At 55.9% G+C, this 11,271-nt stretch overlaps 1 protein-coding gene across 1 annotated transcript; it reads right to left on the reverse strand.

Moving 5' to 3' along the window:
- GMEB1 (glucocorticoid modulatory element binding protein 1) lies at positions 650-11,261 on the reverse strand. Its single transcript, XM_021375282.1, has 10 exons — positions 10,648-11,261; positions 10,028-10,191; positions 9,003-9,085; positions 7,959-8,083; positions 6,929-7,032; positions 6,395-6,549; positions 5,575-5,703; positions 4,724-4,861; positions 3,497-3,619; positions 650-2,585 (listed from the first exon to the last, which is right to left on the reverse strand). Exons 2-10 carry the CDS (start codon positions 10,153-10,155, stop codon positions 1,879-1,881), a joined length of 1,692 nt encoding a protein of 563 aa, XP_021230957.1. The 5' UTR covers positions 10,156-10,191; positions 10,648-11,261; the 3' UTR covers positions 650-1,878.

Consider the following 11,271-nt stretch of genomic DNA (forward strand, 5'->3'; position numbering starts at 1 on the left):
GGGGGGGCGGGCGCGGCGCATGCCGGGCGGGAGGAGGACCGGTACAGCGCCCCCTCGTGGATGGGCGGGGGAGCGCGGGCCGTGCCGTGCGAGGTGTTCTTAAAGGGCCACGCACCCCATAAAGAGCTGCGCTTTGCCAGCCCCAAAGCGGCAAATCTCAAAGCCTGCCACAGACAGCCCTCCCAGGCCCAGCGGTTCACCACACTATGATTTAAGTTCCCCGAGCTCGGCTTACCCCATCCCTGCTCCAGAGTGTGCAGGGGTTGCCCCCCACCCAATACCCCGAGTCCTGGTCCTGCAGTAACCCAAGGTTCTGGGATGGGAGGAAGACAGTGCTGGGGGGCCACGGTGGGACCTTGGTGCAGGGTGAGAGGGTGAGAGGCTGCATGCAGAGCCCCTGCAAACTCAGTGCAGCCACTGCACCCACAGTGATGGGATTGCACCCATAGCACACACAGCCCCTCCTGCCAGCTGGGGGCCCTGGAGCCCCACAGAGGTACACCTCCCTCGCAGGATCTGCTCTGTGCTACACCTGCAGCTCTGTTAAAAGCAGCTCGAGCCCTGCAACTGCCTACAAACAAAGCACTTGAGCGCAGTTCCATTTTTCCTTTTAATGCAAAAAAATAGCCAAACACATCTTCCTCCCCCCTCCCACCCGCCCTCCCCAGGTGTGTTTCCTTCGCTGTTGTTTTGCTTCATTCACATTTCCAGCCAAGCAGTTCCCCCCCCCCTCCCCAACCCCCCAGCTCTCCCTTTTGCCTTCTTCTGGGAAGAGGAGGAAGGAGGGACCACGGAGGGGCACGCACAGTCCCAGCGATGCACCACTCCTAATCCTGCAGAGAGATTATTATAGGAAGAAGAAGGAGGAAAAAAAAATAAAATAAAATACAAAAATAAAACCACCAAACGAGTAGCGACAAGCACGGAGCAGCCCCAGCACTCAGTGTAAACGGGATCGCCCCGATCCGATCCGGAGGCCGGCGCTCCTGGAAAGCGACAGCGCGACATGCTTTGCACACCCCCGCCGTGGGGAGGCCGTGGTTTCAAGCTTGAGTTGTTCTTTTTGCCTTAAAGCAAGTGAAGTGATCCAAAGTCTCCAAGCAGTGTCTGCAGCACCGAGCTCAGCCAGGCGGGGAGGGGGAAGGGGAGAAGTGCTGCGGGGAGAGGGGGGCAGCCCCCCCCAGAGCGGGTCCAGGGCTTTGCAGCTGGTGAATGTGGGCACGGGAAGGGAGAGCAAACAAATACAAAAAAATAGAGATATAAAAACAACGTGTGCGGAGGAAAATACAGACAGCAACGCCAGGATTCCTGTCTTCTTCCCCCAAGCGAAAATAATAATAATAATAATAACAACAATAATAATAATAATAATAAAAATCCCAGCTGAGGTGACAGTGAAGAGTCCGAAAGAATTCCCTTCCCTGGGCAAAAATAAAAACACAAATGAGGTACCTGTTCCATCCCTACCCACAGTGCCACCAGCACTCAGCCACTGGGTATTGTCTCTCTGACATGAAACCATCCGGGCTGCAGCAGGCCCGGGGCAGAAGCACCATGCTCCCAGCACCGGGAGCCCTGTCCGGTCCCTCCCGGTGGGATTTTCAGCAGAGATCCAGTCTCTCCTCGACCCTACAAACAGGCAGTATTGTTCAGTGCTCCATAGAGGTGGAGCCTTTTCCAGGTCTCGCGCGTTTCTCCAGCTTTTTTGTTTAAAAAAAAAAAAAAAAATTATATATATATATATATATATATAATATATACAGTACAATGAAAATATCCATGGAAACAAATGGGGCGGCTGGAAAGGATGCTGAACAAAAAAGCCCAAAATAAAACGGATTCCCAACTCTTCCCCAAGCCGACGTTCGCCTTTCCCCACTAGTCCTCCAAAACCACGATCTCCACGTTATGCACGTGGTGCTGGTGGTCCTCCACATCTCCCACCACTTTCTCCTCAGTCCTCAGCTCCGTCTCCAGGATCACCGCTTTGCCCTCCGACTCGTCCACGTCCGCCTCGGGGTCGGGTGCCGGGTCGATCTCAATGATGGTCTGCCCGTCGTCCGAGGTGCCCTCCACGGCCTGGATGGTGGAGGTGAGGCCGGACTCCATGGCCACCAGTTCCACGGGGTTGACCACGGCCGCCACGTTGGCCAGGGCACCGCCATCCTGCATGGCCGCGGAGCTCAGCAGCGCCAGGCTGGAGGACGGGTGGAGGGTGACGGTGTCGGAGGAGCTGGTCTTGGAGGAGGACACCACGGTGGCGTATCGGAAGAGCTGAGAGCCGGAAGGCAAAGTGTGGACAGTCACCGGGCTGGAGCCTTGGCTGATGGTGGCCACCGGGATGTTGCCCACCGAGAACTGCTGGCCGACGGGAGCGATGGCGATGGGCGAGATGACCGTGAATTGAGGCTGCTGGATGGGGGTCGAGGGGCTGAGGACGGTGGCAGAGGCCGGGCGCTGCAGGCGGGGTCGTTTGGGGGGCTTGGGAGCACTGACGGGCATCAGCACCACGTTCTGGATGGTTTGGGACTTGGCTTTCTGGTCCTTGGCGAGTTTCTTCTGCTCTTCCAGCTGCCGCTCCAGGTCTGCAAAGAGAACGGCTAAGCGGTGCGTGGGGCCAGGAGCAGCAGGCTCTGAGCGCTCCCAGGGGCTCTGCCAACAGCCAGCCCACCCCGTGGAGGAGCAGGCACTGCTCCACACCAGTCAGCTACTCCCACTGCCGAAAGGATGGGCACTTCTGCTCCCCGGGATAAACCCACCCACAAGGAATGGACATCCCCCTCCAGGCAGCAGGAACTGGTGACTGAGCATGGCTGGGTCCCCCAGGAGCCAAGCACTGCGCCTGGGACAAGGAGCAGAGCTGCCTGGGTCAGCTCAGACATCCTCCTCGACTCTCGTCTGTGTCAACACTGGAAGCCAAAAGCAGCACACTAATCTCATTTATCCAGGGCAGTAGGGGACTAGGACACCCCAGGTAAGAACAGGTCCTACAGGACACAGAGAGGAGGGAGACACATCCACCGAGCAGCTCTGGGGAATCCAGGTCAGGTTATTGGCTTCAGCTCAGGGGAAGCCATGCGAGACACCGGATAGCTCCACGCCGAGACAAGCAGACAGCTCAGCACCAAGCAGACGAACAATTTTATTAGCTTGGGTGCAGCACTGCACTGCCAGCAGCTCCGATGACTGCAGCACAGCTCGTAGCTAGCAGCAGCACCTATTTGCTAATGCCAACCGAATCAGATCACGCTGCAGCAAAGGGCACAGCCCCTACTTCGGGCTGCCCTGAATGCCCTGAGTACTTGCTCTCTGCTAGGCAGGGATACAGAAAATTCCACTCAAGCCCTAGGATGGAAAGGGGTTGGGGCTCATTTGTTTGAGGGCTACGTGGATTGAGCAAGAAGCCAAATACAGTTTGTTGGGTGTTATGTTGAGGGAAGGTCACATCGGTTCCCAAGGGTGGCAAGGGGATGAGAAGCCAGGGCACTGACTCTACCTGCGAGCGTGTAAAGAAACTGTTCTTCTCCTTGCTCTGTCTGGTTTTTCCTGTTGTCCAGAACCTTCTTGACTGTGTCCATCAGGCCAAACGTGTGAGCAACGTTGTTCAAGACCGCAGCATCTGCAAGGAAAGTGCAGGGGAATGTGCCTCATCCTACAGCGGGCCAAGGGCCTCGGACAGGAACTCAAAAGGTGCTGTTATCAAACCAGAATTTTTCTGCTGTTTTTTATAAAACCATCTCTGTTCTTCCACATGTGCTGGCTGACAAGGGCAGACCCATCTCCCTCATCCTTCTGACATCCAAGGACTAAATAAACTCATTCACATGATAATGAAAATGAAACGGAGATGTGTCACCCAAGCAGCTCAAAATTGCTGCAAATGAAAGCATAATTTGCAATCACACAGATACAACCCAGATCTCCACCTACAAACCATCACCCCATGCAGCTGACAGTGTCATTAATGTGCCAGCTCCACCAAAAGCTGTGCAAAATTTCTATTATAATCCACTGACTTCAATCACTCGCAGCTTCCAAAAGCTGCCACCTACCAGACACAAAAGATCCACCAGCCCAAAGCTACGTGAGAAGAAGAAAACATCATCCTGGGTAAAATGAAGTTTGAGGTTGCATGGGTGTTCTCCTAGAGCATCGACGAGCGGTGCTGCCGACCCTGTGCTCACAGGGCCACGAGCTGAACAGGATTAGGGAACGGATCCAAGTCAGAAATAAGCCTCCAAAGGGGAGGGAAGCTATTTTTAACCTGGATCAGTTCCCTCATCTGGTCCAGCCCCAAAACAAGCTTTTTTTGGCACAGGTGAGGACAGAACGAGATGGAGACGGCAAGACCGGTTTTAAGCTCGCAGTGTCGTGGAGGAAATCGTGTGAGTAACTCCAGTCCAAGCAGCACATCTAGGCAGGCTTTAAGGAGCAGCTGGAGCTGAGGACAGCCGCCCAGTGGACTCCTCAAGCTGCCAGTCAGCGTGCTGCAGGAGCAGGGCAGCACGTCGAATCCTCCTGCCTCATGTCAATGAATGCACCTCATGGTTGGGCAGGCTGAGAGCACGCTCAGGCTCAGCTCGCAGAGCTCAGCCAACAGGAAGGAACTCACCATCCCGACTCAACGCCTCTAAATGCCGCGGCTGGACTCTTCTCACTTGTTTGCCTGCAGCTCCCTTTCGAGCATCCTTCCCCATGACGGAGGCTCTGGCTCATCACCTACCTGTCATCTGGAAGGGAGACTGCCCCAGCCTCTGCTGGACGCCTCGCAGCACTTCTTCTATCTCCTTCTGGATGTTGCACACGACCTCTTCCATCAACCCCACATCAGCTATTCCCTTCCAGAACATCAGCGTGTCCTCTGGCACAGAGAGAAGGAAGAGGTGAATACATACGAGCACCTGGCATTTCCCCACAGGACCACCTTAAACCTATGCCATGTGCAGTAAGCTTTCTGGCAAGAATAACTTTGCAAAATGACTTCTGATTTGGCCATTTGGGGTGGATATGGCATGCAAAACAAACAAACAAGCAAAAAAACCCAACGACACCCAGGAAGCAATTCAGTAATGAGTTTTCAAGCAGCACCATGACCCCCAAGGCAACATTTCGCTGCTTCTCTTCGTTTTCCCAAGATGCAGAGCTGAAAATCTTTGAGGAAATTCCTCCTCAGCTTCTGTACCGATCCCGAGAGGGAAAGCAAAGTGCTGCAGCCAGAGAAACACAGCCAAGAGGGCTGACAGGGCACTAACAAGCCACTGCTCGCTGGTGGTTTCAGCCTAGCTCCAGGCTGGCAGACGTTTACATCCTTTAAATGAACAAAAAAAACCACAGTGCTCACCGTAACCGGTAGCAACTGATCTGAGGGATCGGCCCCAAGGCCGGGGCTGAAGTCTCACACTGCCTACAAATGGCAGGGAGCCGTGTTTGGCAGGGACCCTGGGAAATTCTGGGATGGCCAAGGGGCAGGGGGACAGCACCGGCACTACCTCAGCACACCTTATTTCCAAGGTTTCCATCTTCAAAATGTGAGCAGAGGGAAAGAAAACACCCAAAGGAGCAGCCAGAGCTTACCCGAGATCTCGTCTGTGTCCTTTTTTATGCCCTCCTCAGTGGCCATGGTGACGGCAGCTGTCAGAGCAGAGTTCCACTCGATCCCCTCCTCCATGCTTTCCTCCGACAGCGCGATCTGGGTGATGCTCCCTGCCAGACAGGCAACGTCAACCCTCTCTGCAGCACCAGCCCTCAATCCCTGCTTTGCTTTCCACCCCCCTACCCTCCTCGGGCTCTTTTTCACTCTCATGGTCACGCTGGTTCTGCCTGGCCTCTTTCAAAGAAATCAGCTACAAGCAAGCAGTGCTGTTTCTCATTGGAAGTACGATTGTGAAAGGCTCTGGGGCTTCTGGAGGGAAAACCACGTGCCCTCCGAAAAGGAAACTGGAGCTTTGGTATTAAAGGAGAAAGGGATCAGAGTAGAGAGACAGGGAGCAAATCTCAGCCCAGGCACTTGGTCCTAAGTCTTTGGATTAAATTCTGGACCCCTAAGGCAATATCCAGCCACTGCAATGTTTTCTCATGTGGTCACAGAGCTTTCCAAGAGATCTTCCTTAGCTTACAGACAGGTCTGCCATCCCACCCACCCACAGCCTTATAAAAAAGTAACCTGCCCAGCTGAACGATGTGGTATTCTTCTCTTTTGACCTTTGCAAAGAGATCGTTTCCTGTTGCAAAGCACGTGATTAGCTGAGAATTTGTAGCTCGAATGACAGACAAATCAAGCCTAAAGCCATTGTACCCTATTTGCTGACCTCCAGGTGATGTGGAACAGACTGCTCCTGAGCTCAGCATGCCTGGAGTCGTTAGTATTAGCCCATGCCTTTGTTATAGACCCTACCATCAGCTGAGGTGGGGGTCTGCACCACGCTCTGCTGCCCTGGCATCGGTGCTCTGGCGCTGCTGATCAGGAGATCAAACTTGGTGCTTCGGCACGTGTTGGTGCAAACCTTGTCGTGCTGGTAGAAGTCAATCTGCCCCGAGTCCATCATCTTCCTGTGCAGGGAGTGGGAGAGAACCAGACTCAGCTAAAGGCTCAGCCTGGAGATGAAAGGGAGCATTCCACGTGGGAATACTTTGGCCATGGGAAAGATGGAGAAAGGGGAACCCACTGCCATTCTTCCCCACAAAACTGCAGAGCTTTCAGGTGGAATGCACAAGCCAACCCCCAGCTTCACACACATTTCCAGTCTGGACCATCTCCCTCCCACCCCCATCAAGCTCCCCCAGCTGAGGCTGTTACTATTCAGGATGAAGAATCCTGCCCTGTAGATCAGGATCTCTCCCCCAGAGGTGCTGCAGGCTGCTGGCCAGGGAACAAAGCTGACAAAATGCCTGCTTGGGATCTGGAAACGGTGGTGGGCAAGTCAGATACCTCAGCATGATTCCTCCGAGACGGATAGCTCTCTTCCAGTCCTTTAGGGTAGACTTCCCAGCCAGGTGAACAAAATGCTTCGGGCTGATCAGTTGGTCATTGAACTGACAATGAGATAAACAAAGGCTCAGCAAACTCAGGGTAACATTGCTTCAGAAAACTGTGGGGGCATAACTACAGCCAGTTCAGCTCATCTAAGCCCTTATTTCTGCCCAGAAAGAGAAGCTGCTTTCAATTTCTTACCAGCTTTGAACCCCTAAGCGCATCAGTGATTCTAACTCCAGCACGGATATGTTTGCAAGGACAACCTGCCAGTCATTGGCATTCAAACCACACAGCCCTAGCCAGGAACAGCCCTGCAGGCTTTTGTACAGAGCACGAACCAAATGGTCTCCTTCTGTGAGAATGTACAGTCACCTCAGAGATCGTTACGGGAGCTTCCTACGAAATCAAATCGACCAGCAGACACTCTGTGTTCGCAGGTATTCACTTGGGCATCTGTTCTGTCCTGCTCCAGTGACTGAGCTCCTGGTGAGGGTCAGCCCTGGAGTGCTCTCACTGCGGAGCCCTGTGACTCAGCCTCAGTGCATCAGCTATTATGTTAGCACACTGTCAAATGGGAAAAGGTAACAGCAAGATTCCTCTTCTTGGTGCAGGCTGCTCACTGAGGAGCTGACAGGAGCGGAGTATCAAGACACCAAGGGAAAGAGACGAGGAAGAAAAGCTCTGGCAGATCTCACTACACATTCTTGCCTTCAGTTCCAAGTCCCTCAGTGAGAGCCAAATACAACTCTGCTTTAAGCAGTAGCCAAGAAATATGAAGTGAATGAGGCCTTCACCCCTTAACCCACTCTTCCCCTCCTTTTCCTCATGCTAAAAACAACTTGAGCACTAACAATCCAGCACGCTGCAAAGGTAAAGGTGCTCAGCTCCAAGGCTCACACGAAGCACGAAAAGTAGGGAAGTGCTGTGGGGATTCAGTGCCAGACCTGGAGAGCAGAGAAGGAATCCGCTGTGAAAACTCCATTACCTTCACACACTTGACATTAATTCCTGGACAGACGAACTTCTTCCAGAGCAGGATGGCTTTGCTCTCCCCGCAGGTGATGGGATAGGCAATCTCGATTTCCTCGTTTGTTTCAATGGTGCTGGGGTCTGAGGGAGGAAAGGGACAAATGAAACTTGCCACCCAAGAGGCTCAAAGCCCACAAACTGGGAGCTGAAAGCCCACACGTTGAGAGACCTGCACTCAAGTGATCAGAAGAAGGGACATTCCTAGCTTGGGATCAGTGCTGTTTTAGCCTTCTCCTGTTATTGGCTCTAACAGCAAGTGACATCTTAATACAAAAAGGAAGCTCATCTACTTGGAAAAAGCGGGGTCAGAAATTCAGCACATCTGTAAGGGGAAGGTCAATGAGAACAACTGTCGATTTATGGGAAAAAAAATGCTCGAAAATTTGAAACATATCTCAGGGATTTCTTGGAGCTCGGGTGTCTCTTTAGCAGAGATAGCAGCTATTTACTCGTCAGAAGTTCTCCGCTCTGTTCGATTTTGCTAACGTTGCCAGAAGAACCCCACCCACATAGGAAGCAGAACACCAGTGAAGCCCCAGTGACAGCACCTAACGACAGGAGGCTTTTCCCACATATTGCTTAGGGAGGCAGGGAGCACACAGAACCAGCCTCGGCTCTTTAGAACACTCAACCTGAACCTGTGCAGGTATTTGTTCTGCAAAGAGCAGCAATCAGAGCACAGTGCAGACACAGCCACTACCCTGATAGCCCTCACCCTGCTCCTAGCATCTGCATACCAAGACTACAGTGAAATCGTGGCTCCCCAGGACCCCTTGGGAGCCCTTACCATGCACTGCAGGAAAGCCAGGATCTCAGCTCCAAGCCCAAGCAGTAACAGCTCTCTTATTCCAGAGCATGCCCAGACCCTGCACCCACATCCACGACAACAGCCTGGGGAACAGCATCTGCAGGGGCAGAGCCAGAGGGAAGCCCTGCCAGGCAGGGACATCCACTCAGCCCTGCAGAGCAGGGATTGTGCCCACGCCACGCAGCGACTCACCGATCCCTTCCTCTAGCTTGTGGATGGTGTGCGTTTCCACGGCCACGACGGCGGCACTTGCCTCCGAGCCCTCCTGGTAAATCCTGTCGGGAGAGGGTCCATCGATAAACGAGCTATCGGAATCACGGCAATTTAAGATTCGTGGCAAATGAAGACTCATAGCGCAGGGCTAAAAAGCTGGCTCCTTCCTTTCCTCGAGGGACGCGCATTTCGCGTTGGACGCGGTTTCAATCACAGTCATTTTCTGGCACAAAGACGCGGTAACAGTCCCAGGGACTGACACACGCAGAGGCATTGCCAGCACCACTGACACAGCCCTGCAGGACGCTGCCCCTCGGCCTTTCCCTTTGATTCCTGACACCAGCAGTTACCGCAACAACAGGAAGCGGAGCTCAATGGCCCAGGATTTCCCCTCCAACCCTGTGTGACGTTCCGTAGCATCGGTGACTTCCCCTGGGTGATCACGCAGGGAAGAGCCATTGTCAGGCCCACAGCAACGCTGCTCTGCAAAGATCGCCAAACCAGAGCTGGTGTACTTCCATCCCGCAGGAAGAAGTGCCTGGTGGCTGCTGCTTTAGAGTGCTGCAAGATTCCCCCCGACACCCTGGCATCGCTGTATTTTAGAGGATCGATAAAAACTAGCATGGGAGGTGCATGCAGATTTGAATGCAGCAGGGCACAGATCCCCACGTAAACCAGCTGCAATGCTGCAAAATCCCACCTGGGGCTGGGAAAGGGTGACGGGAAAGGACGGACACGGGGCCGAGGTGCCCCGTGCCCACTCCCCGCTGCCAAAGCCATCCAGCTGCAACGCGCAGGGATGGCACCGTGCAGCCGCATCCCCGCAGGACGACCTCAGTCCTCGGAGGTTTCGCAGCACTCATGCACAAAAGCCCTTTCTGAGTTACGCCCGGCGAGGTTGCAGATGGTTTATTCCCCTCCGGACCGGCACGGAGCTGGAAAACGCATCGAGTCGCAGCCCCCCCCCTACCCCCCCCCCACCGCCCCCCCGGTGCCTGACTCACCCCTGCTGCACCGGCTGGAGCTGAAGGATCACTTGGGTTTTGGTATCCTCCGGGTTCTCCCCTTCGTTGCCGTCACTTGGTACAACCACCACATCACCCACCGGGACGCTCACTTCGGCATTCGCCATCTCTCACATGAAGCCCGCGAGCAGGGGGCCGGGGTGCTGCGGGGGGGGCAAACAGAAGGGGGGGGGCTGTACCACGGCGGCGGCCGCCCGAGCACCTCCGCCTGCGTGCCAAGGGGGGAAAAACCGTGCAAGCATCATCCCCCCGGTCCTGCCGCAGCACGCAGCGCGGCTCCGGGCTGGCGGAGCAGGCTGAAGAATGGAAGCAGGCGTTTTAAATTCACCACCAGGGAGACGGCAGGTGCCTGTCAATGCACGGCGAGGATTTCTCCTCGTCTGGCTGAACGCCGGAGCTCGGGAGCATCCTGTCCGCCAGCACCCTGCGCTCCTCAGCCACCAGCTCACAGAGCTTCCCCAGCTGGCAGCGGCTCAGCCCAGCCCTGGGAACCGCGTGTGGGGTTCTGGCGGCGGCAGGGGAAGGATCACCCCCGGGGCCGAGCTTCTCCCGAGGGTGGGAGCGCGTCCCGCAGGCACCGGGATGCTCCGAGCCCCCACCTGGGACCCGCTGGGGACGGCCCCTGCTCCTCGCTGCCGGGGGTCCCGCGCCGTTGGAGCGGTGTGGATGTCGGCTGCGCTCTTACGGGCCGCTTCATAGGGAAGCACAAAGCTGGTTTTGTTGCAGCGGGAGCGGCTCGGCCCTGTGCACCTGGCTCGGCTCAGGGCTCCGCACCGCGGCCAGCTCGCATCGCCCCGCGAAGGGCGCAGCGTTCCCGCAGGAGCCCCCAGCACCGGGAGCGATCCGTGTCTTGGCTGCGGCAGCCACGGAGCCCGGGGACACTCGGGGCCAAACCCCAACCCCGTCCCATCCGCCCCGCGCTAAAGAGGCGAGGACGAACGCGTGGCACGCACCCAACCCGGGCGGCTCCGGGCCACGACATGGGGGCACCCGGGGCCCCCCAGCCCGGGCAGGGCCCGATGGGACGCGACCAGGAGCCCCCTCCCTCAGGGCTCGGCCCACCCAAACCCGGGGGGCTCAGGGCGTGGATCCCCCACAGCCGCACGGGGCAGAGCCCCCCGAGCCGCCTCCCCCTCCCGGGGCCCAGGTAGCCCCGATCGGGGCCCAGGCGCGGGCGATGCCGGTGCAGCCGGCGGTGCCCCCTCGGGTCAGGGCTGGGGGGG

The sequence above is a fragment of the Numida meleagris genome, chromosome 22 (genome assembly GCF_002078875.1).
Source record: "Numida meleagris isolate 19003 breed g44 Domestic line chromosome 22, NumMel1.0, whole genome shotgun sequence".
NCBI classification, from domain to species: domain Eukaryota; kingdom Metazoa; phylum Chordata; class Aves; order Galliformes; family Numididae; genus Numida; species Numida meleagris.

Bases quoted from the DNA above. Each gene is read 5' to 3' on its own strand.
- GMEB1 (XM_021375282.1), bottom strand. From the start codon at position 10,155: ATGGCGAATGCCGAAGTGAGCGTCCCGGTGGGTGATGTGGTGGTTGTA. The intron at 6,550-6,928 runs GTATCTGACTTG...CTCCCTGCACAG, and splicing joins CTCGGAGGAATCATGCTGAG to GAAGATGATGGACTCGGGGC. The intron at 3,620-4,723 runs GTAGGTGATGAG...CTTTCCTTGCAG, and splicing joins GTCTCCCTTCCAGATGACAG to ATGCTGCGGTCTTGAACAAC.